General features: G+C 47.1%; 1 protein-coding gene across 1 annotated transcript in view; it reads right to left on the bottom strand.

The window, feature by feature from the left end:
- Positions 1 to 2,757: 2,757 nt before the first annotated feature.
- The window catches only part of p2rx1 (purinergic receptor P2X, ligand-gated ion channel, 1), an 89,198-nt gene continuing 67,340 nt past the window's right edge, over positions 2,758 to 24,615 (bottom strand). The window contains exons 7-10 of the mRNA XM_072243172.1: positions 19,549 to 19,685; positions 10,296 to 10,386; positions 7,277 to 7,342; positions 2,758 to 3,382 (exon numbers count right to left, since the gene is read on the bottom strand). Coding sequence (XP_072099273.1) covers positions 3,269 to 3,382; positions 7,277 to 7,342; positions 10,296 to 10,386; positions 19,549 to 19,685 — 408 coding nt within the window. The 3' untranslated portion in view covers positions 2,758 to 3,268. The remainder of the gene's footprint in view (positions 3,383 to 7,276; positions 7,343 to 10,295; positions 10,387 to 19,548; positions 19,686 to 24,615) is intronic.

Raw genomic sequence — 24,615 nt, 5'->3', positions numbered from 1 at the left:
GGTCACACACACACAATCTCTGGTCAGAGAGCAGATACTGTGTGCTTACCTGGTCTCACACACCACCTCTGGTCAGAGAACAGATACTGTGTGCTTGCCTGGACTCTCACATCACCTCCTGTCAGAGAGAGGATACTGTGTGCTTGCCTGGTCACACATACTGTGGCACACCAGTGTTGAGAGAGTGGGATGGGATGTGGAGATACTGTGTGCTTGCCTAGTCTCTCTCACTGCCTCCTGTCAGAGAGGAAGTTTGGGATGGGACCTGGTGCATCCAGTCGTGAGTTTCTCTGTAGAAGCTCAGGGATGATGTAATGGAAGGCTGAACTGAAATGAATAAAGAATCGTTACTTGTGAACTGGGGAGCCTAGGTGCTGCAGTGTGAAGTCAAGGTCAATGTTGTCATACTCTGCAATGAACACTTCATTCTGTAAGCTGTTATTGGAAGTATCTCAATGCGCAGTGTAGTGAGGTGATCTCTTTGGGTGGCATGCAAAACAAGTCTTCACTGAACACATGGCAGTAGCAATAAGGCATTTCACCAGTTGCAGCAACCCCGCAGTTTATCCCTGTAATGTTTGTTGTAAGTTTTTTGGATTGGTCAAGTTAATGGACTAGTTCACTGTAGCTGGTTAAACCTGTAATGTTTGTCATAGGATGCAGGAGTGGGCTGAGAAGTGGCAGATGGAGTTCAACCCGGAGAAGTGTGAGGTGGTACACTTTGGAAGGACAAACTCTAAGGCAGAGTAGAAAGTAAATGGCAGGATACTTGGTAGTGTGGAGGAGCAGAGGGATCTGGGGGTACATGTCCACAGATCCCTGAAAGTTGCCTCACAGGTAGATAGGGTAGTCAAGGAAGCTTATGGGGTGTTAGCTTTCATAAGTCGAGGGATAGAGTTTAAGAGTCGCGACGTAATGATGCAGCTCTATAAAACTCTAGTTAGGCCACAATTGGAGTACTGTGTCCAGTTCTGGTCGCCTCTCTATAGGAAGGATGTGGAAGCATTGGAAAGGGTACAGAGGAGATTTACCAGGATGCTGCCTGGTTTAGAGAGTGTGCATTATGATCAGAGATTAAGGAAGCTAGGGCTTTACTCTTTGGAGAGAAGGAGGATGAGAGGAGACATGATAGAGTTGTACAAGATAATAAGAGGAATAGGTAGAGTGGATAGCCAGCACCTCTTCCCCAGGGCACTACTGCTCAATACAAGAGGACATGGCTTTAAGGTAAGGGGTGGGAAGTTCAAGGGGGATATTAGAGGAAGGTTTTTTACTCAGAGAGTGGTTGGTGCGTGGAATGCACTGCCTGAGTCAGTGGTGGAGGCAGATACACTAGTGAAGTTTAAGAGACTACTGGAGGGGTATATGGAGGAATTTAAGTTGGGGGTTATATGGGAGACAGGGTTTGAGGGTCTGCACAACATTGTGGGCCGAAGGGCCTGTGATGTGCTCTACTGTTCTATGTTCTATGTCTATGGCCAGCCTGTAGGAACACAGACATGTCTTTGGGTTAAAGTTCACCTTGTGCTTGCCTCTGGGTGGCTCTTTTGGCATTTCATTCAGTTTACAGCCTGTTTGAACTCCATTTCATTTCCCCACGGCATGCTGGTACACATTATTGTGTGCTCTACTGGTGGCCACACTGTAGGAGGGATGTGAGGGTGTAGGGTGTGGGACTGGAGGGCTTGAGTTAGAAAGAGTGACTGGGTACGCTGGGACTGCTTACCCTGGTGTGCAGGAGGCCTTACCAACCCTCTTGAACAACTACAACGTAATGTTCCAACTCCTCTGCTCAATATCCTCTGCAGGCCAACACGCCCAATGCTTTTCTCACCACCCTGCCTACCTGTGACAGAGACAGGCCACAGGCTGTCAAACTGAGAACCAAGGTGTTCAATAACAGCCATCTCCATAGTCAGATTTCTTTAGTTGAGAGAGAACATTAGAGAAGAGAGAACAGTACTGAAGCCAACAGTGGAGAACTGGCCATAGGATCATTAGACCACCAGTGGACGGTGACGTCAAGTGGACTGACTTTGAGGAAAGGGTCTGGTTAATTGGTTGGTGCATTTACAAGGATGTTGTCAGGACTTGAGGATCTGAGTTTTGGGAAAAGTTGAATATGTTAGGACATTTTCCCTGGAGCATAGGAGAATGAGGGGAGATTTGATAAAATTATGATAGGTATAGATAGGATAAATGCAAGCAGACCTTTCCCACTGAGATTTGGCGAGACTACAACTAGAGTTCATAAATTGAAGTTGAAATTTGAAATGTTTAGTGGGAATAGCTTCACTCAGAGGGAGCTGCCAGTGGAATGGCAGCTGCAGGTTCAATTGAGAGAAATTTGGATAAATACATGGATGGGAGGGGTGCGGAGGGCCAAGGTTTAGGTGCAAGCCAATGGGACTCGGCAGAATAACAGTGTGGCACAATCTATTTGGGCCAAAGAGCCTGTTTTTCTGCTGTCGTGCTCTATCAGTTTATCATATCACTCCAGACAAATGTCACACCACGATAAGAACTTGGAAACTTTTAAAGTGGTTATAAAGAAGAATATTAGAGAGAAGAAAGTTTATGCGAAGTGTTTAAAATGCTGCTCAGTTTCGTGGTAGACAATGCTTAGCTTTGCATTGCAATATTTGAGACTTCCACATGGGAAGTTCTTCCCTGTCAGTGATGCCAACAATACTTAACTGTAAAGTCACCTAACAGAGATGGGCGTTCTTTGAAGATCAGGCTGACATAACAATGCAGCCAAGAGGCTAGGATTCTCCACTCAAGAATCAGCTTTTGCTTCCCTCATACTCCCAGTAACCAGGTCAGAGGATGTGACCAGGTTTGTAGCTGTTGTGGAATTGCAGTGGTGTTATCTGATATTGTATGCAGAGGTTACAGTTCTCATGAGTGGTGTTATTTCTCCAGGATGGACAGGAAGAACATCTTCAAGCTCTCCTTGTTGTCCTTTGTTTCTGTTAGAAAGGAATCCAAAAGCATCCAGCTGAGAAGGAAGATGGAGGGATATGAACATGGTGTAGGCAGGAGGATATGTGTTTGGGTGTTTTTGGTTTGCTTTTTAGCTGGTTCAGCACAACTTTGTGGGCTGAATGGCCTGTTTGTGTTCTGTACTGGTCTATGTTCTATGAAATATTGTTATCCAATTAGACCTATTTAAGTGGCCAAGATTAAGTATTGACGTTCCTCAGTCAAAACGATTTGAGTTTCTAAATGATTTGGATACTTTGGGGAGCTCTGGTTGGGAGACTATCTAGTTCCCACTCCCTGATGGGAGGGAAGCTTCCACGTTCTTGAACTTCTTTTGCTTGTAGTAGTTGCGTTTTGAAACGAGGTGGAGGAGGACCAAGTCACAGACAATCGTTGCCTTTAAAGAAAGAAATGGATGATGAAAACCAGTTATCTTTAAGCAGCAACAGCTTATCCATGTCTGACTGACCCTTTCCCAGCATGACTGATACCCCATCCAGTCACGTCAACGAGGCAGACTGAAAAGCTGCGATGTGGCGTTTCCTTTCCCTGCTTTATGGTACGTGCTCTCCTTTGTGTTTAGCTCCAAGGTGTGGCTATGGACTCTAGGATCTCTACCTGGTGAAGTGGATTCCAGAGTGCTGGTGGGGATGGAGTCTAGGATTTCTATCTGGTGATGACCAACTGGTGATGTATTTCTGAATTGGGATGGTGTGTGACTGAACCGTGATTCTCTCCCCACATCTTGCTGCCTTGTCCTTGGCGGTAGAGTGCAGGTTTGGGAGGTACTGTTGGAGTAGTCAGGGTGAATAACTGCAGAGTATCATGTAGGTGGTACTCATTACATGTACTGTGATGGAGGGAATGAATGTTTAGCATGGTTGAGGGGATGGGAAATCAAGTAGGTTGATTTGCCCTTGATGTCAGACTAAGTGTGAGTTCTTGAGCTGTACACATCCAGGCAGTGGAGAGCATTCCATCCCAGACAGAGTACATGTGGGAAGGTGGGGGGAGCCTCGGACCAGAGGGCACAGGCTCAGGATAGAAGGACGTCCATTTAAAACAGAGATGCGGAGAAATTTCTTTAGCCAGAGGGTGGTAAATTTGTGGTATTTGTTACTGTAGGCAGCTGAGGATGCCAGGTCATTGGGTGTATCTAAGGCAGAGATTGATAGGTTCTTGATTGAACATGGCTTTTAAGGTTATGGGGGAGAAGGCCGGGGAGTGGGGCTGAGAAGGGGATGAAAGGATTCAGCCATGATTGAATGGTGGAGCAGATTCAATGGGCCAAGTGGCCCAATTCTGCTCCGATGTCTTGTGGTCTTATCACCTCTCATCATTGCGTGGATGGTGGGAAGGCTTTAGATGTGACTCACGCATCAAAGGACGCCGGCCGCTGACCTGCTCTTGGAGTCTCAATATTCATCTCATTGAGACATCGGTTGCCCAGTAGACCACGACCATTTGCTGAGAGTAACTGGGCAGTGGTGATGGGGAAGGGCCAGGGACTGGAATTACTCACTCTTTTCAAATTGGAGACCACTGGGCCATCTGAAATGATCTCCAACTAGATGTCAGTCTGGTGGCTATGTTTTGGTCAGTACTTGGGGAGGGGAAACTGTGACAGTAGAAGGGTGACACGAGGAAATCTGCAGATGCTGGAATTTCAAGCAACACACATAACGCTGCCGCATCTGCTCTCAGGATGAGGCTTTTCATTCCAGGACGAAGGAGATGTCTTCCTTTTTTACAGAAAGGGGCTTCTCTTCCTCCACCATCAACTCTGCTCTCAAACGCATCTCTCTCATTTCACACACATCTGCTCTCACTCCATCCTCCCGCCACCACACTAGGAATAGGGTTCCCCTAGTCCTCAGCTACCACCCCACTAGCCTCCGGGTCCAACATATAATTCTCCATAACTTCCGCCTCCTCCACCAGGATCCCACCACTAAGCACACCTTTCCCTCCTCCCCCCTCCCCCCCCCACCCCCCCAGCTTTCTGCAGGGATCGCTCCCCACGCAACTCCCTTGTCCATTCGTCCCCCCCATCCCTCCCCACCGATCTCCCTCCCGGCACTTATCCTTGTAAGCGGAACAAGTGCTACACATGCCCTTACACTTCCTCCCTTACCACCATTCAGGGTCCCAGACAGTCCTTCCAGGTGAGGCGACACTTCACCTGTGAGTCGGCTGGGGTGATATACTGCGTCCGGTGCTCCCGATGTGGCCTTTTATATATTGGCGAGACCCAAGGACTGGGAGACCATTTCGCTGAACACCTACACTCTGTCCGCCAGAGAAAGCAGGATCTCCCAGTGGCCACACATTTTAATTCCACGTCCCATTCCTATTCTGATATGTCTATCCACGGCCTCCTCTACTGTAAAGATGAAGCCACACTCAGGTTGGAGGAACACCACCTTATATTCCGTCTGGGTAGCTTCCAACCTGATGGCATGAACATTGACTTCTCTAACTTCCATTAATGCCCCACCTCCCCCTCGTACCCCACCCATTATTTATTTATTTATTTATTTATTATTTTGTGTGTGTGTATTCTTTCTCTCTCTCTCTCCCTTTTCTCCCTCTGTCCCTCTCACTATACTCCTTGCCCATCCTCTGGGCTTCCCCCCTCCCCCTTTTCCTTCTCCCTGGACTTCCTGTCCCATGATCCTCTCGTATCCCTTTTGCCAATCACCTATCCAGCTCTTGGCTCCATCCCTCCCCCTCCTGTCTTCTCCTATCATTTCGGATCTCTCCCTCCCCCTCCCACTTTCAAATCTCTTACTAGCTCTTCCTTCAGTTAGTCCTGATGAAGGGTCTTGGCCCGAAACATCGACTGCACCTCTTCCTAGCGATGCTGCCTGGCCTGCTGCGTTCACCAGCAACTTTTATTGCAGTAGAAGGATGGATTAGTTAAATTGAGGGATGTGACAAAGGGCATTCTCACAGGCTCCTCATAATAGGGGAAAAAATTCCAGAGTGAATGGAGAACAAGTTGTGTTTGATAACCTCAATGCCATGAAAATTGTGCAGGGTGGGCGTTAGGCAGGCACTTCTGCGAGGAGATTGTTTATGTGCAGAGACTACTCTGTACATCACCCAACATTTAAGTGACTTGCAGTCTGCCCATATTGATGACAAATACAATGTTGGTTATGAATTAGACAGGACAACATCATGACTGTGTACGACAAGATCCAACATGCATGAAAACATGTGAACAGAGCCTGTGCTTTTTGTTCTCAACTGCACTGTGCATTTGCCAAGTTTTGCTCCAGTTCCGTAGGTCATTGGTGAGACCAGATTTGGGCCCCTGTGTTCAATATTCCTCTCCTTATTTATGGAAGGATTTCAATGAGTCGGAGGCAAGTTTACTAGATTAATACCAGGAATGGCCAAGTTGCATCAAGATGAGAGATTGCTGTCTTAAGGCAAATTAGTATGGATAAATCTCCAGAGACTGATAGTGTTCCCTTGACCCTAGTGCAGAAAATGTAGGGCCCCTAGCAGAGATATTTAAAACGTCCTTAACCACGGGTGTGGGTCAGAGGATTGAAGGATTGCTAATGCCATTCCACTGTTTAAAAAAGGCTCTAAAGTTAAGTCAGGAAATGATAGGTCAGTGAGCCTGACATCAGATGTGGGAAAATTATTGGAAAGTATTCTAAGGAACCATATATACACGTATTTGAATAGGCAGGTACTGATTAGGGATAGTCAACATGGCATTGTGTGCTTTGAGGAAATTACCAGGAATGTTGATTAAGTCAAGGCAGTGGACATTGTCTCCATGGATTTTAGGAAGACATTTGACAAGGTCCTGCAGGGGAGGGTTGGTCAAGAAGGTTCAGTCACTTGGCATTCAAGGTGAGGTAGTGAGTTGCTGATTACCTGTCAGCTGGCAGACCAGACTCTATTTTTGCCCCCACCCCCAACCCCAATCATCTGATTCTTGGACCACCAATTACAGGTTGCTTCCCTCACAACCATATCTGACCTCAAGAAGTCAACTGCGGACCCACTCTCTGTACTGTCTCTGTCTGGGAAGCTCCAGGTCCACTTCCTTCTCCTGACCACAATTTCTCTTTGAGCAGAGAGAACACATGAAGGCCATTCAGCCCCTTTGGCTGTGATTGACCACTCTGCTCCATTTCCTGCCCTGTGCCAATTCTACTGTGTGAAGATACTGTCTTCCCTAACCCTGACCGATCTCTGGGAGTAACCATGCTATATCTAGGCCATGCCCTCAGGAGCCTGGCCTCTGTATGAAGGTTATTTTACTTACCACACCAAACACACCAATCCCGGAGCCGACAGTTGTCATGGTAGGTATGATGTTAAATTTACCAGCCTGGCGAAACAGAATAATGTCAGGAAGTGAATGGGCCCTTGTCCAAAGATTCACTTGTGTACTACAGGCATAGCTAAAGGTCGACTTGTGTAAGGAAAAAAGGATTAAAGGATAAAACCCTCGACACCCCAGGGTGCTTAACTTTCAGCCCCAGAGATAGTTCAGAGTTTCAGGCTGTGAGGTGTCAATGTCTCCAATTACTTTTCCTAGTTCAGCCACTTGACTGCTATGACCAAGGAAGTGCACCAATGCCTTTACAAGGGACTTGATGGCTTGAGTCCTATAGACCCTCCCTAGAGGGTCAGACACCCTGAGCCAATAGGCTGGTCCTGGACTTATTTCATAATTTACATATTATTATTTAACTATTTATGGTTCTATTACTATTTATTATTTATGGTGCAACTGTAACGAAAACCAATTTCCCCCAGGATCAATAAGATATGACTATAACTAAAGATTGAACAGTTTAGGATTTCATTACCTCGAGTGTAGGAGAATGAGGGGAGATCTGGTAAGAGGTATACAAGATAATGAGGGGCACAGATAGAGTGAATACATACAAGCAATGAGGTTGGGTGAGATCGGAACTCAAGGTCATTGGTTCAGGGTGAAAGGTGAAATGTTTAGGGGGAACATGAGGAGGAACATCTTTACTCAGAGGGTGGTGAGAATGTGGAATGAGCTGCTGGTGAAAGTTACAGCCGTGGGTTCGATTGTAATGTTTAACAGTAATTTGGATAGGTATAGTACATGGACAGAAGGGGTATGGACCAGGCGCAGGTTGATGGGCCAAAGGGACTGTATCCGTACTGTAGTTCTCTGACTTCCTCAGAAGGCTAAGGAAATCCATCATGTTCTTGTTGGCTACCACTGTTTTTACAGATGCACCAGAGAACAAATGCATCCTGTCTGGATTCACTCCAGTTTGGTATGGCAACGGTTCTGGCCAAGGCCGCAAGAAACTGCAAAGAGCTCTGAACACAGCCGCCGCCTTTTACCCATTACACCACTGACGTTTAAGGCAGCAACAAAGATCCTCCATCTCTGGCAGCGTTCACTGTGTCAGTAGCTTCCTTTCTGTTTACTGTCAGTCATGCAGGTCCCGGGTGGAGACTCAGGAATATCATCGTACACAGTAGTAGAAAGATTCCTCGTTGCTGTTTCCGTAGCAGTGTTGTTTGACCAGTCAGGGTTGCTAGCCCTGAGTTGAAACCCCAAACCTAGAAGACCAGTGGACTACCCTTCGTCCGATCTCTACTCTTGGGTGACCCTACCAAGATGGAAAGCATAAAGCCCTGACTCCAGCCAACACAGCTCTCCAGGTCATTGAGGCATGTAAGCCTCCAAACCCAATGACAAGGTTGTAGTTCTCTTGGGGGTGAGTGTGGCCTCGTCTATCACAAAACCCATGGATTGGAGGGGAACCTTTATTCAGGGAGGACAGCAGGGAAAAGTCAGATAATAACTGGCCCGGGGATCGAATGTCAGTGCTAAAGAAGTTATTGAAAAACTTCTGAGGGCTAAGATAAATCTACTCTTGTAAATCTAGGAGAAGTTGGCAAATTGGATTCAAAAGCAATGGAGGAAGGAGGAGAGAAACACACAAAATGCTGGAGGAACTCAGCCGGCTAGGCAGCATCTCTGGAAGAGAGTAAGTACAGTTCACGTTTCGGGCCAAGACCCTTCAGCAAAAGAAAGAGGGCTGTTTTTGTGACCGGAAGCCATTGACCAGTGGTGTATGACAGTCAGAACTGCTCTGTTTGTCATGTATATTGTCAGTCTGGATGCGAATGTGGGAGCTATGATCGGTAAATTGATGACATGAAAGTCACTAGTGTGAATGGTGAGGAGGACAGTTGAAGGTGACAGGATGCTATTGATCGGTTGGTAAAATAGGCAGAGCAATAGCAGTTGGAATTTAATCTGGATAATTCTGAGGTGATTCACTTTGGGAAGGTGAATAAGGACAGGAGATACACTGTGAACGGTAGGGTCTACTGATGAACTGTGCACTAACTAAACGATCACTAACAGTGATAACACAGGGAGAAGAGGTGGTGGAGAAGGCATAAGTGATGCTGGACTTTATCAGTTGTGACAAAGTAGAAGACAAGGGAGGTCATGGTATAACTTTATAGAACGTTTGGTAGACCACAACTGAGCACTGTGTACAGTTTTGATTTCCACACCGTACGGCAGTGCCGAGGATGTGGACTCTTCCCAGGACGTCAGCATGTTTCTATTACGAGGAGAGGCTGGCGTTGTCCTTCCCCAAGCCAGTGGGGCTGAGGAGTGACATGATAGAGGTGTACAAACTGAGGGGCATAGAATCTTAGCCCCCTGCAAACACGGATTAAATCCAGAGGGCAAAGCTTTAATGCAAGGGATACAAGGAAGAAATTATTCACACAGAGGATGGGTGGAATGTGGATCACACTGCCTGAGGATCTGCTGGAGGCAGAGACTCTCATATTGAAGAAACTCCTACTCAAGCACTTGAATGACTAAGGCATAGAAGCTCTGGACAGGGACGACTGATGTGTACTTTGTGGTCAGTGTGGACGTGTAGGCCAAAGGGCCTGTATGATGCTATACCTCTCTGACTTTCATGTTTGGCCTCTCCTCAGTGATATCCTTGACCTGGCATTAGGTTACATCCTGTAATCATATCAGTAACCAGAGCAAAGTCTGTCTGCTGCACTCGTTATGGTAACCAGTGCTTCGTAGACCTTTCTCTTCCCTGTACAACTGAGACTTCCTTCCCCAGGGGAACCTTCCCCCTCTCCAGTCCTGACCGGTGGCATATAATCTACATTTTGGTTTTCGATGTTACCAGTTCACCTCAGGGTGAGAAGTGGAGGACTCAGTGGGAAACTGTCACAAATTGACATTTATCAACAAACAATCTCAATTAGTTAGTAGGAATCACAAGAGAAAGAAATAACCTTACCTTTCCATGCACCATTACATCAAACCGAATCCCAAAGACCTTGTAGAGATCTCTCGTTTCAGTACCATTTTCCACATAGTACTTTGCATACCTTTGGAAGGTAACATGAGGAGTTAATATCAGGACCAGTGTGAAAGAGAGTTCAGCTCTTTATAGTATCTTTCAGAACCTCAGTGTGAACCAAATTACTCGACTGCCTTTGGAGAGGTTCAGAAGGTGGGGAGCTCCAACCCTATGACCTCCCAGAAATTGGGACACAGTAGTAGACACATGACTGCTTTCTGTGACAACGGTGAGGGATCCATAGAACAATGGGTGCACTCCAGTTGGTATGAACGAAATGGGCCGAATGGCCTGTGTCCATGTTGTGTGACTATGACAATGAACTGGATATCAGTGAGAACACTGATGCAGGAGCCACAGAGTTTCTCTGGCCTCAAGAGGGCACCTGCAGCTGCTCGAGAGGCCACGGGTTCCTGCCATTGCCGGTGCCGTGAGCCTTGTTATCTTGCTACACTTGTTCCTGCCACTAACTTTGCAAGGTGTGCATGTGAAAGTCAGCTCGGACGGACTCTCGTTCCACCCGTTGAGGGAGTCAGACCAGACAATCCCAAATAATGGGGGCAGGGTCAGTCAACAGTTTCAACACAAGACCACAAGAAATAGGAGCAGAATTAGGCCGTTTGCTGCATCGAGTCTGCTCTGATATTTGATCATGGCTGATTTCTCTCTCAACCCCGTCCTCTGCCTTCTCCCCTTAAGCTTTGATTCCCTTAATAATCAAGAACCTATCAACCTCCGCTTTAAAGCTACCCAATGACTTGGCCTCCACAGCCATCTGTGAAAATGGATTCCACAGATTCACTGCCTTCTGGCTGCTAAAGAAATTCCCCCTCATCTCTGTTCTAAAGGGATGTCTGAGGCTGTGCCCTCTGGTCTTAGACTCTCCCACTTTTGGAAACATCCTCTCCACGCCCACCCTAGTTGGCCTTCCAATATTTGGTAGGTTTCTTCCAAACTACAGCGATAGAGGCTCAGGGCCATCAAAATTTCCTCATGCATTAATCCTCCTTTGCTGGGATTATTCTCGCAAACCTCCTCTGGACCCTCTCCAATGCAGGCTCATCGTTTTCTTTAGAGACGGGGCCTAACGACAACCCAGGGCAGCTCCTGCAGACCAAAATCAGTGGCCCACACAGCTGTTGAATGTGTTGTCACCTTGCAGGTCACATTCCAGAGTAAGTGTTTCGATGGGCACGTGGGAGCGGGATAAGGAGATGAGGTGAGCTGGCCTCGTCATTCAGTGTGATCATGGCTAGCCTATTGTTTGCCTCCATCCAGCTGTCTTGTTGGGTAAACTTTACCTCAGAAACACAAGAGATTCTGCAGACACACACACACACACACACACACACACACACACACACACACACACACACACACACACACACACACACAGTGCTGAAGGAACTCAGTAAGTAAGGCAGCATCCATGGAGAGGAATAAATGGGAGTTGACACTTGTTAACTTCTCACCCCTTCTCTTCTCCTCACCTACCTATCAGTTCCCTTTGGTTCCCTTTCTATTGGTCCACTGTCCTCTTCTATTAGGTTTCTCCTTCAGCCCTTTACTTTTCCCTCCTATCACCTTACCTTAGTGCCCCTTGCCTCCCACCTACCTTTCTCCTCACCTGGTCTCATCTGTTACCTGCCAGCTTATCCTCCTTCCCCTCCCCACCTTCTTATTCTGGCTTCTGCCCCTCCCTCCTTCCTTTCCAGTTCTGATGAAGGGTCTCGGCCCAAAACATCTACTGTAGATTCTGCCTGACTTTATGTTTTCCTTGAGGAGTTTGTGAGTTCCCTCCCCCCCCACCCTCCCTCTCCCTCTCACCGAAGACCTGCCATTATCCCTGATGAAATGTCCGGCTGATCCGCGGCCCCGGGCAGCTGTGCTGGGAGTGAGATCTCCAAACTGGCAGCCTCCTCCGTGTCCGAGACGGCCTGTGAACAGCTTGGCTCCAGTACCCTGAAGTAGCCCAGTGACTCTGCCCCACATCCTGCCCAGGCATGAGTGGAATGTTGTTTGTGTGAAGAAATGGTTTCCAGGCCTTTTATGGTGTGAATTCTAAGCGCACAGAATTTAAGATGTTCTGGATTCCCTTACTCAAGTGGGGAGATCTTCTTGAGCAACCATGGTGCATTCCCCTGACATTTGAAGTACGTTGGGGTGGGCTTCAGTCTATTCTGATGGGTACTACAGCAGAGAGAGTGTTACAGCTACCCCTGACAGCAGAGAGAGTGTTACAGCTACCTCAATCTTTTCTACACCCGGTCCCTAAAACATTAACATAGAAGGAATGAGGTTAATGTTTCCCAGTTTTATGTAGACTTTAAGGATCTCTGTGGGGATTGTTCAATAGTAAAGTGAATACCTACAAATACTGCAGTCCTGTGTTACAGATTTACATTCTGCAGGTTCCAGCCCAACTTGGGTAACTCCCAGAGATGATGGGGGCCAGTGCACACTGCACAATTGGGCTGCTCCGGGTGGTTATGTAGAAGGGATCAGAGGTGTAAGATAAGAGGCAGATAGAGAGTGAACAGCCAGCACCTTTCTCTCTCTCTCTCCCCCGCTATCTTTCTCCCCTCTCTCTCTCCCTCTCTCTCTCTCCCCCTCTCTCCCTCTCCCTCTCTCTCTCCCCCCTCTCTCTCCCTCTCTCTCTCTCTCCCTCTCTCCCTCTCTATCTCTCTCCCCCCTCTCTCTCCCTCTCTCTCTCCCCCTCTCTCTCTCCCTCTCTCTCCCCCTCTCTCTCTCTCTCTCCCCCTCTCTCTCCCTCTCTCTCTCCCTCTCTCTCTCCCTCTCTCTCTCCCCCCCTCTCTCCCTCTCTCTCTTTCTCTCCCCCCTCTCTCTCTCTCATATATATACACACACACACACAATATTTATATTTATTTTGTATATACACTATGTTTGTGTATATATATTTGCTCAGAATGATGGATGCCTAGAATGCACTGCCTGATATGGTGGTAGAGGCAAATACATTAACGGCTTTTAAGAGACATTTAGAGGCACACGAACAGGAGGAAGATGGAGGGCTATGGATATTGTGTAGGTAGGAGGGATTAGTCTTTGAGGGTTTTTGTGATTTACTCTTTAGCTGGTTCAGCACAACACTGAGGGCCGAAGGTCCTGTTCCTGTGCTGGAATGTTCTATGTTCTATATTTGGATTCAGATCTGGCTTGCCCAGAGAAGACACAGGGTGGTGGTCGAAGGGACTTATTTTAACTGGAGGTCTGTGACTAGTGGTGTTCTGCAGGGATCTATGCTGGGACCTCTGCTGTCTGTGTACATAAATAACCTGGATGTATGGGTTAGTAAGTTCACAGATGATACGAAGATTGGTGATACTGCCAATGTGCATGACCATACACTTCACTACACTGAATTCCATCTGCCATTTCTTGCCCATTCTCCCAGTCTGCCCAAGTCTTTCTGCAGACTCCCTGCTTCCTCAACACTACCTGCCCCTCAACCTATCTTGTTATCATCTGCAAACCTGGCCACAAAGCCATCAATTCCATCCAAATCATGACGTGAACTGAAGCGGTCCCAACACCAGCCCCTACAGATCACCACTAGTCATCGACAGGCATCCAGAGAAGAATTTCCTTGGAATGTCGTCTTTATTATGAGCTCACCTCTGAGATTTAACCTGTTCGCTGCTGTATTTATTTTCTGCTGCTTGCAGTGAAGTGAGACAGATCTGATGAAGCCAACTGCTGACATTGGGTTCCTGCAAAGGCCATCTCACACTGCACAATCTTGGCTGTTTGTGAGCACAGGCTGAGAAAGGCCACATGGATATCAGTACTCTGCAATAAGGCCAGTGCCACACTGAACATCTGCCCAGCTGTCTGGTAAACTGCACTGGGAGCTTGCCAAGGATGAGGTTGGCACCTGATTTGTGGAATAGCTGGCAATGGAAGCTCGGAAGATTGGTCCCATTGAGGAGTTGCTCAGATATCGGAGGAACAAAAATTGGAGATGTGGAAATAAAGAGTGACTTCTACATTTTATGGAAATGCTGAAGAAAGACGGATTGTCATCCCACAAGCCTGAGGTGGTGTTACCCGGATGGCAGGTGGATGTGTTGTACAACAAGAAGGAGTTATGGTGAGGAGGGGAAACTAGGCGGGACACAAACAGTAGACCCTCCGATGGTAGTCTTCATCACAGGAGGAGTTATAACGTGCTCTGCTGCTATGGGTGTGGCTGTTGCAGCAGTGAAGGAAAGCAGAACCTGCTGTGTCCTGCAGTAGTGCTCCTGGAACTCTCAGACTAGGAGCTGCAAATGTGGCAGTTCCCTGTTAGGGCAGCTGTTTACTCTGGACCCCAGCACCTCTCCCTAGTCCGTTTTAATGGGAATAAGTGCAGAGTCGCAGAGCTGTGGAGCATGGGCACTGGCTTTTGGTTCATCAATTCTTTGTTAGCAATTGCAACAGCACAAAATGCTGGAGGAACTCAGCAGTTCAGGCAACAATTTGTTATCAATGACCCATTTACACTCATTCCAATTTATTCTCCCAACATCCATAGAACATAGAAATCTACAGCACATTACAGGCTCTTCAGCCCACAATGTTGTGCTTGTCAAAGTGGGGGGGTGGCATTGGGGGACCCAAATGCAAGACACATCTTGTGAGGTATTAAATTGAGTTTATTGTTTGATACCAGGAGAGCAAAGCAGAAGCAGGAATAGTGAACTGGACAAGGACTGAGGACTATGACTAGGCTGGGTCTAGGGGTCTGGGCTAGGACTCAGAATTGGATCCCAGAACTAGCAGCGACATGAAGAGGCTATGGTATGGACTCTGAGCCAGAGACTGGGCAAGGACCCAGTACCTGGGTCTTGCCTCAGGCTCGGACCCCAGAACCAGGCATGGACATGACATGGGCTAGGGAGAGGAGGAACATGGAAAAACGGAGCCTCGGTCTCGGGAGAGTAGATACATGGAACCATGGACACATATACAGAACAGAGTCGGGACCCCTCCTTGGGTACAGGACATAGGGCCGGGACTCATGACCCCCCGCAGGGCAATGGCAAGACGGCCTGACTTACCCCACGGAGGCGAGGACAGGACTCGACAAGACGTGACCCTCCACGGGGCAATGGCAATAAGGCCTGACTTACCCCACGGAGGCGAGGACAAGACAAGACCAACACGAAAGAACACCAGACAGTACCTATCTAGCTCCGGTGATAGAATTAGACCGAGGTGTAGGCGAGGGCTGCAGATGAGGGCTAGAGACAAGAGGGACAGAGAAGGGATTTGGACGGGGGGTAGGACAGGAATCACAGACCGCCAGGGCCAGGACTTGACTCAGTACGTGGATGCCGCCAGGGCCAGGATTGACTCGGTACATGGATGCCACCAGGGCCAGGACTTGACTTGAAACTTGGATGCCACCAGGACCAGGACTTGACTCGGTATGTGGATGCTGCCAGGGCCAGGACTTGACTCAGAACTTGGATGACTCCAGGGCCAGGACTTGACTCGGTACGTGCATGCTGCCAGGGCCAGGACTTGACTCGGTACTTGGATGCTGCCAGGTAGTGGCGAGCTCTCGACTTGGTCTGGGACAGTATACAGTGGTTCTTGATTCCCTTCGGCGGGTTAACTGACCTCAGTGAGGAAACTTTGCAGGCTCGCTTTGGCGAGGTAACTTGACAGGGTTGCTCCGGTGAGGAAAGGCGAATTACCGGCACTCGCTTCGGGCGGAGACTAGGCTTGCTCCGGCCAGATGACATTGGCACGCCGTACCTTGGTGACTTTGCAAACACTCTCGCACCGAACAGCTGAAAGCCGGAGATTATAAACTACCGGTTCAGCCGAGGGTAAATTGCCTGTAATCACCAAGGCCGAGGGACACAGGAAAACAGGGAACCAAAGGGAAACAACGAGTCAACGGTCCGGATCATAACATAAATGAAATAAATTTAAAGAGACCCCGATCTGGACCATGACAGTGCTGACCATGAAACTGTCTAAGATTTCCCTACTGCATAGCCCTCTATTTTTCTAAGTCTCTTCAAAGACCCCATTGTGTCCTCCTCTACCACCGTCACTGGCAGTGCATTCCACACACCCACCACTCTCTGTGTGGAAAAACTTACCCCTGACATCCCCCTTGTACCTACTTCCAAACACCTTAAAATGATGTCCCCTTGTGTTAGCCATTTCAGCCCTGGGGAAAAGACTCTGGCTATCCACACAATCAATGCATCTCATCTTATACACCTCTAACAGGTCATCTCTCATCCTCTGTCACTCCAAGGAGAAAAGGCCAAGTTCACTCCAACTATTCTCATAAGGCATGCTCCCCAATCCAGGCAACATCCTTGTAAATCTCCTCTGCACCTTTTCTATAGTATCCACATCCTCTCTGTAGTGAGGTGACCAGAACTGAACAGAGTACTCCAAGTGGGGTCCGACTAAGGTTTTATACAGCTGTAACATTACCTCACGGCTCTTGAGCTCAATCCCGTGGTTGATGAATGCCAACACACCATATGCCTTAGGCTGCGCAGCAGCTTTGAATGTCCTGTGGACACAGACCCCAAAATCCCCCTGATCCTTCACACTGCCAAGAGTCTTACCATTAATATTATATTCTGTCTTCAAATTCGACCTACCAAAATTAACCAATTCACACTTATCTGGGTTGAACTCCATCTGCCACTTCTCAGCCCCGTTCTGCATCCTATTGATATCCTGCTGTAACCTCTGATAACAACCCTCCAGGCTATCCACAACAACCCCAACTTTTGTGTCATCAGCAAAATTACTAACTCACCCTTCTAATTCCTCATCCAGTTATTTATTAAAATCACAGAGGCGGGGTCCCAGTCAGATCTCTGAGGAACACCACCGGTCACTGACCTCTATGCAGAATACGAACTATCTACAACCACCCTTTGCCTTCTATGGGCAAGCCAATTCAGGATCCACAAAGCAAGGTCTCCTTGGATCTCATGCCTCCTTACTTTCTGAATGAGCTTTGCATGGGGAATCTTATCAAATGCCTTAATGGAATCCATATACACTATATCTACTGGTCTACCTTCATCAATGTGTTTGGTTACATCCTCAAGGAATTCAATCAAGCTCGTAAGGCCTGACCTGCCCTTGACAAAGCTATGCTGACTATCCCTAATCAGATGATGTCTCTCCAAATGCTCATAAACCCTGCCCCTCAGGATCTTCAACAATTTGCTCACTACTGAAGTAAGACTCACTAGTCTGTAACTTCCTGGGTTACCTCTACTCCCTTTTTTGAATAAGGGAACAACATCTGCAACCCTCCAATCCTCTGGTACTTCTCCCGTCCCTATTGATGATGCAAAGATCATCGCCAGAGGTCCAGCAATCTCCTCCCTCATCTCCCACAGTAGCCTGGGGTATATCCTGTCCGGTCCCGTGACTTATCTAACTGGATGCTTTTCGAAAGTTCCAGCACATCTTCTTTCTTAATGTCTATATGCTCAAGTATTTCAGTCTGGTAACAGGTTACAGTGACCAACTCACCTCCACACAATAAGTCATCCCCACAATTGCCAAGGTCTTTTTCCCTTGTGAATACTGAAACAAAGTATTCATTAATTACCTCTGCTACCTCCTTCGATTCCATGCACACTTGATTGGTCCTATTCTCACACGGCTCATCTTCTTGCTCCTCACATATTTGAAAAAATGCCTTGGGGTTTTCCTTAATCCTGCTCACCAAGGCCTTCTCATGGCCCCTTCTAGCTCTCCTAATTTCATTCTTGAGCTCCTTCCTGGCACCCTTGTAATTTTCTAGAGCTCTAACAGTACCTAGTTTCTTGAATCCTTCATAAGCTTTTCTTTTCTTAACTAGATTTTCTACATCCTTTGTACACCATGGTTCTTTAACCCTACCATTCTTTCCCGGCCTCAATGGAACATACCTATACAGAACTCCATGCAAATGTTCCCTGAACTTTGCACATTCCTGCCGTGCATTTCCCTGAGAACATCTGCTCCAAATTTATGCTCCCAAGTTCTTGCCTAATAGCATCATATTTCCCCTACCCCAATTAAATGTTTTCCCAAATTATCTGCTCCTATCCCTCTCCAGTGCTATGGTAAAGGAGATGGAGTTGTAATCACTATTTCCAAAACGCTCTTTCACCCAGAGGTCGGACACTTGACCGGGTTCATTCCTCAATACCAGATCAAGTACAGCTTCTCCTCTAGTTGGCTTACCTACATATTATGTCAGGAAACCTTCCTGAACAGACCTAACAAACTCCACCCCATCTGAACCCCTTGCTCTAAGGAGATGCCAGTCAATATAAGGAAAGTTTAAAATCTCCCATCACAACAACCCTATTATTATTGCACCATTCCAGAATCTGCCTCCCTATCTGCTCCTTGATATCCCTGTTACTATGGAGGGGGGTCTATAAAAAACACCCAGTAGAGTTATTGCCCCTTTCCTGATTCTGACTTCCACCCACACTGACTCAGTAGACAATCCCTCCATGACTTCCTCCTTTTCTGCAGCTGTGATACTATCCCAGATTAGCAATGCCACGCCCCCCTCTCTTTCACCTTCCTCCCTGTCCTTTTTGAAACATCCAAAGCCCGGCACACCCAGCAGCCATTCCTGCCCCCTGAGGCATTCAAGTCTCGGTGATGGCCACAACGTCACAGTTCATCAGTCTTGCTCATGATACTCTTTGCATTAAAATAGACACATCTCGAACCATCTGGCTGCGTGCATCTTTGCTCTATCATCTGCCTGTTCCTGTCGACTCCTCTTTAATACCACTCCTTACCCACGCTAGGAGCAATTGACCCTCTGAGCCGAGCATCTTGCATATGTGGGAGCAAAACGGACAGCTGGGGGAAATCCATGCAGTCACAGGGAGAACATGCAGACTCCACACAGACAGCACAGGATTGAACCAAGGTCTCTGTGCAGTGGCTCTACCCCCCCCCCCCCCCCCACTAGACTGAGTGCATTTTCCAGCCACAGCTGGGACCAGAGAACTTGAGATCTGGATTGCTATCAAAGACTTGGACTGGGTGAGACCATTCCACTCGCTTGCTCTGTGCTGATGGGAAGGTCCTCTGCAACTTGTTCCAGATATAAAATGGCTGGGATGTGAATTATGGATCACACCCCAGGCTCTGGCATCATCACCTGACATTTCTTACTCACCTGAAGTTGAAGCCCACTGACACCTGGTCCTTGGTTAGGCTGCGGTAAAGCTGGTGGAAGCTGTAGGTCGGTTTGCACTGAGTCACAGGCCAGTCGAGGTCACAATCCCAGTGTATCACAATACCAATGATAGCTCCCTTCAACGAGGCAAAATAAGAGCATCCTGTCAGAAGCAAGGCAGTCACCTGTGCTCTTACTGAACGTACCCCACTTTTGACTGCACTTTAATCCTCGGGCAAGGTTGTAGTTGGTAGGTGGCACGTTGAATGGTACCGAGGACTGATGCCATTTGGCCTAATTCAACAGGATTGGAATAGGACTGTTCAGCCATTCCATCATTACTGATTTATTGTCCCTCTCAAACCTATTCTTCTGCCTTCACCCTGTAACATTTCACACCCTGACTAATCAAGGACCACTTCAAATACCCTCAATAACTTGGCCTCGACAGCCATCCATGGCAATGAATTCCACAGATTCACCACCCTCTGGCTAAAGAAATTCCTCCTCATCTCTATTCTAAGTGGATGTCCCTCTATTCTGAGGCAGTGGCCTCTGGTCCTCGACTCCCCCACTATAGGCAACATCCTCCCAACATCCGCTCTGGGCTTTTCAATGATCGATAGGTTTCAATGAGATCCCCCCTTATTCTTCTAAACTGCAGCCCAGAGCAAACAAATGCTCCTCTTACGTTAAATCTTTTAATCCTGGAATCATTCTTGTGAACTACCTCTTGATCCTCTCCAGTGCCAGCACATCTTTTCTTAGATAAGGGGCATCAAAACTAATTACAATACTCCAAGTGTGGTCTGACCAATGCCTTATAAAGCCTCAACATCATTGCTTTTATATTCTAGTCCTTTCAAAATGAATGCTAATATCGCATTTGCCTTCCTTACCACCGACTCAACCTGCAAGCTAACCTTTAGGGAATCCTGCACAAGGACACCCAAACACGAGGAATTCTGCAGATGCTGGAAATTCAAGCAACACACATCAAAGTTGCTGGTGAAGGCAGCAGGCCAGGCAGCATCTCTAGGAAGAGGTACAGTCGACGTTTCAGGCCGAGACCCTTCGTCAGGACTCACTGAAGGAAGAGTTAGTAAGGGATTTGAAAGTGGGAGGGGGAGGGGGAGATCCAAAATGATAGGAGAAGACAGGAGGGAGAGGGATGGAGCCAAGAGCTGGACAGGTGATTGGCAAAAGGGATATGAGAGGACCATGGGACAGGAGGCCCAGGGAGAAGGAAAAGGGAGAGGGGGGAAAACACCCAAGTCCCTTTGTGCCTCTGATTTTGAGTTTTCTTTCCATTTATAAAATAGTCTACGCTTTTATTCCCTCTACTAAAGTTCATGACCATACACTTTCCTGCATTATATTCCATCTTTGCCTATTCTCCCAATCTAAGTCCTTCTGCAGATTCCCTGCTTGCTCATCACTACCTGTCCCTCCACCTATCTTCATATTATCCACAAATGCGACTGTAAAGGCATCAATACCATCATTCAAGTCATTGACGTATAATGTGAAAAGAAGCGGTCCCAATAGAGACCCTTGTGGAACACCACTAGTCACCAGCCCCCTTTACTCCCACCTCTCCTACCAGTCAGCCAATATTCTATCCATGCTAATACTGTTCCTGTAATACCATGGGCTCTTAACTTGTTAAGCAGCCACATGTATGGCACCTCGTCAAAGGCCTTCTGAAAATCCAAGTAAACAATATCCACTGACTCCTTTGTCTATCCTGCCTGTTGCTTCTTCAAAGAATTCCAACAGATTTTTCAGACAAGGTTTTCCAATAAGGAAACCATGCTGACTTTAGTCTATTTTATCATATGCTTCCATGTACCCCAAAATCACATCCTTAATAAATAACATCTTCCCAATTACTTAAGTCAGGCTAACTGGCTTATAATTCTCTTTCTCTACCTCCATCCTTAAAGAATGAAGTGCAATTTGCAATTTTCCAGTTCTCCAGAACCATTCCTGAATCTAGTTATTCTTGAAAGATCATCGCTAGTGTCTCCACAATCTCTTCAACTACATCATTCAGAATCCTGGGGTGTAGTCCATCTGGTCCAGGTGACTTATCCACCTTCAGACCTTTCAGCTTCCCAAGCACCTTCTCCTTAGTAATTGCATTTCTGCATCTGGACCCTCTTGAAATTCTGGGACACTGCTAATGTCTTCCACAGTGAAGACTGACACAAAGTACTTAATGCATTCATCCACATTTCCTTGTCCTTCATAACAAACTCCCCAGCATATTTTTCCAGCATTGCAATATTCACTCTTACCTTTCTTTTATTTTATATATTTGAAAAACTCTTTGGTGTTGTCTTTTATAATATCGGCTAGTTTAACTTCATATTTCATCTTTTCTCTCCTTATGGCTTTTTCAGTTTACTTCTGTTGGTTTTTAAAAGTTTCCCAATCCTCTAACTTCTCACTATTTTCTTCTATATTATGTTCTCTCTCTTTCTTTATGCTGAGTTTGACTTTCCTTGTCTGTCCTGCGCCTTTCAAATTACCCCCCAGAAACCCCAGCTATTGCTGTTCTGCCGTCATCCCTGTTAGTCCCCTTCCAATCAACTTTGGCCAGCCTCTCTAGCGTTCTTCCATAATTCCCTTACTCCACTGTCAGACTGATACATACCCAATTCAGAACTGCCTTTCCCTTCGTGGGTTCAACCACAAACTGCTCTAGAAAGCCTTCTTGTAGGCATTCTGCAAATTCCCTCTTTTGGGATTCAGTGCCAACCTGTTTTTTCCAATCTGCATATTGAAATGCCCCATGATATCATAACATTGCCCTTTTTATATTCTCAATTTCATGGAATTTATTTCTCTCATCCTGGCTACTGGTCAGAATCTTGTATATAATTCCCATCAGGTCATTTTACCTTTTGGAGTTTCTTAACTCTACCCGCAAGGTTTCTACATCTTCTGATCTTATAAAAGCTCCTTCTGAGGCAGGGGCTCCCAACCCGGAGTCCACAGACCCCTCAGTTAATAGTAGGAGTCTATGTCATAAAAACGTTTGGGAACCTCTGTTCTACAGATTTTATTTCATTTTTTACCAACAGAGCCTCATCACCCACTTTGCCTACTCGTTTGTCCTCTCAATACAACGTGTGTTCTTGATGTTAGTTCCCAGCTATAATCTTCTTTCAGGCATGACTCAGAGATGCCTATAATGTCATGCCTGCCAATCTTTTAACTGCTGTCCAAGATCATCTACCTTATTCTGTATACTATGTGCATTCAAATATAACTCCTTCAATCCTACATTCATCACCCGTTTCTATTTTGCCTTCTTGTTTTACTTCATCTCGTCCCACTGACTGCAGTTTGCCCTGTCATCTGCCTTCCCTTCCTCACAGTCTCAATACACGTTGCATCTACTCGTACACCAACTGCTCCATCTTCACCCTTATCACTCCAGTTCCCATCTCCCTGCCAAATAGTTTACATCATGTCCAACAGCTCTAGCAAACCCGCCTGCAAGGATATTGGTCCCCCCCAGGTTCAGGTGTAATCTATTTTTTGTTACAGGTCATACCTTCCCAGGGGAGACCCCAATGATGCAGAAATCTGAAGCCCTGCCCCCTGCACCAGTTCCTCAGCCACTCGTTCACCTGTGCTATCATCCTGTTCCTGCCCTGACTAATACGTGGCTGTGGGACTAATCCAGAGATTATTATCTTGGAGGTCCTGCTCTTCAGCCTCTTCCTTCTCTCCCTGTACTTCCAGTGCAGGACCTCGTTCTCTCTTTCTACCCATGCCATCAGTGCCAATGTGCACCACGACCTCTGGCTGCTCACCCTTCCTCTTGAGAAACTCCTGCAGCTGCTTTGAGACATCCTGGATCAATCACCTGGGAGGCAACACACCATCCTGGTGTCTCTTTCGCAGCCATAGAATCTCCTGTCCAACCCCTAACTATCAAGTCTCCTTTCACTATCACTCCAGCTGATTTTATCCTTCCGTGCTGAGCTTCAAAGTTGGCCTGGTAGCATCCCTTCCAGCAGTATCCAAAGGGGTATACTCGTTGTGAGAGAAATGGCCACAGGAACCTTGCACTACCTGCTTACTCCACTTGCTTCTGATGGTCACCATCCCCTGTCTGAAGCCCACACTCTGTGTGACCACCTCTGTAGATCTCATCTGTATGTTTTTCGGCTCCCAGCTGGTCCCGAACACATCCTACTCCAGCTCCAGTTCCTTGACCTTGTAGCCAGGAGCCGCAGTTGAATGCCTTTCCTGCAGGTGTAGTTATCAGGGAGATTATTAGGTACCATGCAACCCCACATCTTTCAGGAGAACAATTCCACTGCCTTAACTACCTTACCGCCTACATTGGCTCTAATTTCATAAGATTAAGTTGTACAATAACCTAAATGTTTCCAAATGACACAGCAGTCTTAGCCTCCACCTGTTCTCGTCAAAGCTTTTAGAGCCAAAGCCTGACCACTCTAATACTGGCCCACTCTAACAATGGCTGCTCCCACAATAGGCACTCCACTTACACCTTGCTTGTTTTTATTGTCTCAAATAAGACTCACTCCCAATGAGACTTGCTGTTTTCAAACGGCTCCCACCCTGCAAGATGTCACTCTCATGCTCAGTACTTCAAATAGACACTCACTCCTAAACCCTCTTGCTTCCTGATATACACTGTGTGTGAGTGCATGCACGTGCATTTGTGTGTCTGTGTACATGTATGTTTGTCTATCTGTGTCCCTGTGTGTATGTATGATTCTGTGTGTGGCTCTGTGTCGGTGTATGTGCCCGTTTGTGCCTGTGGGAGTGTGTGTATGTGTACGCTTATGCATCTTTGTGTGCGTGTGTGTGTGGGTTTGTGTCTCTGTGTGCTTGTGTGTGCATGAATGCGAGTGTGTGTCTATGTGCATGTGTGTGCCTGTGTCTGTGTGTGTGTGTGCACAGTATTCACAGGTATACCCGTTCTCTCCAGTCCGCCATATGTTCATCGGTATGGAACTGTATGTCTCTGTCCCTGGACTGCCAGCACTCTGGGTGAAGTGACAACCTGTCCTCCCTGCC

Source organism: Mobula birostris, chromosome 25, assembly GCF_030028105.1.
Source record: "Mobula birostris isolate sMobBir1 chromosome 25, sMobBir1.hap1, whole genome shotgun sequence".
In the NCBI taxonomy this organism is placed as follows: domain Eukaryota; kingdom Metazoa; phylum Chordata; class Chondrichthyes; order Myliobatiformes; family Myliobatidae; genus Mobula; species Mobula birostris.
The sequence above is the reverse complement of the archived record's forward strand: the minus strand, read 5'-3'. Positions and strand labels throughout refer to the sequence as shown.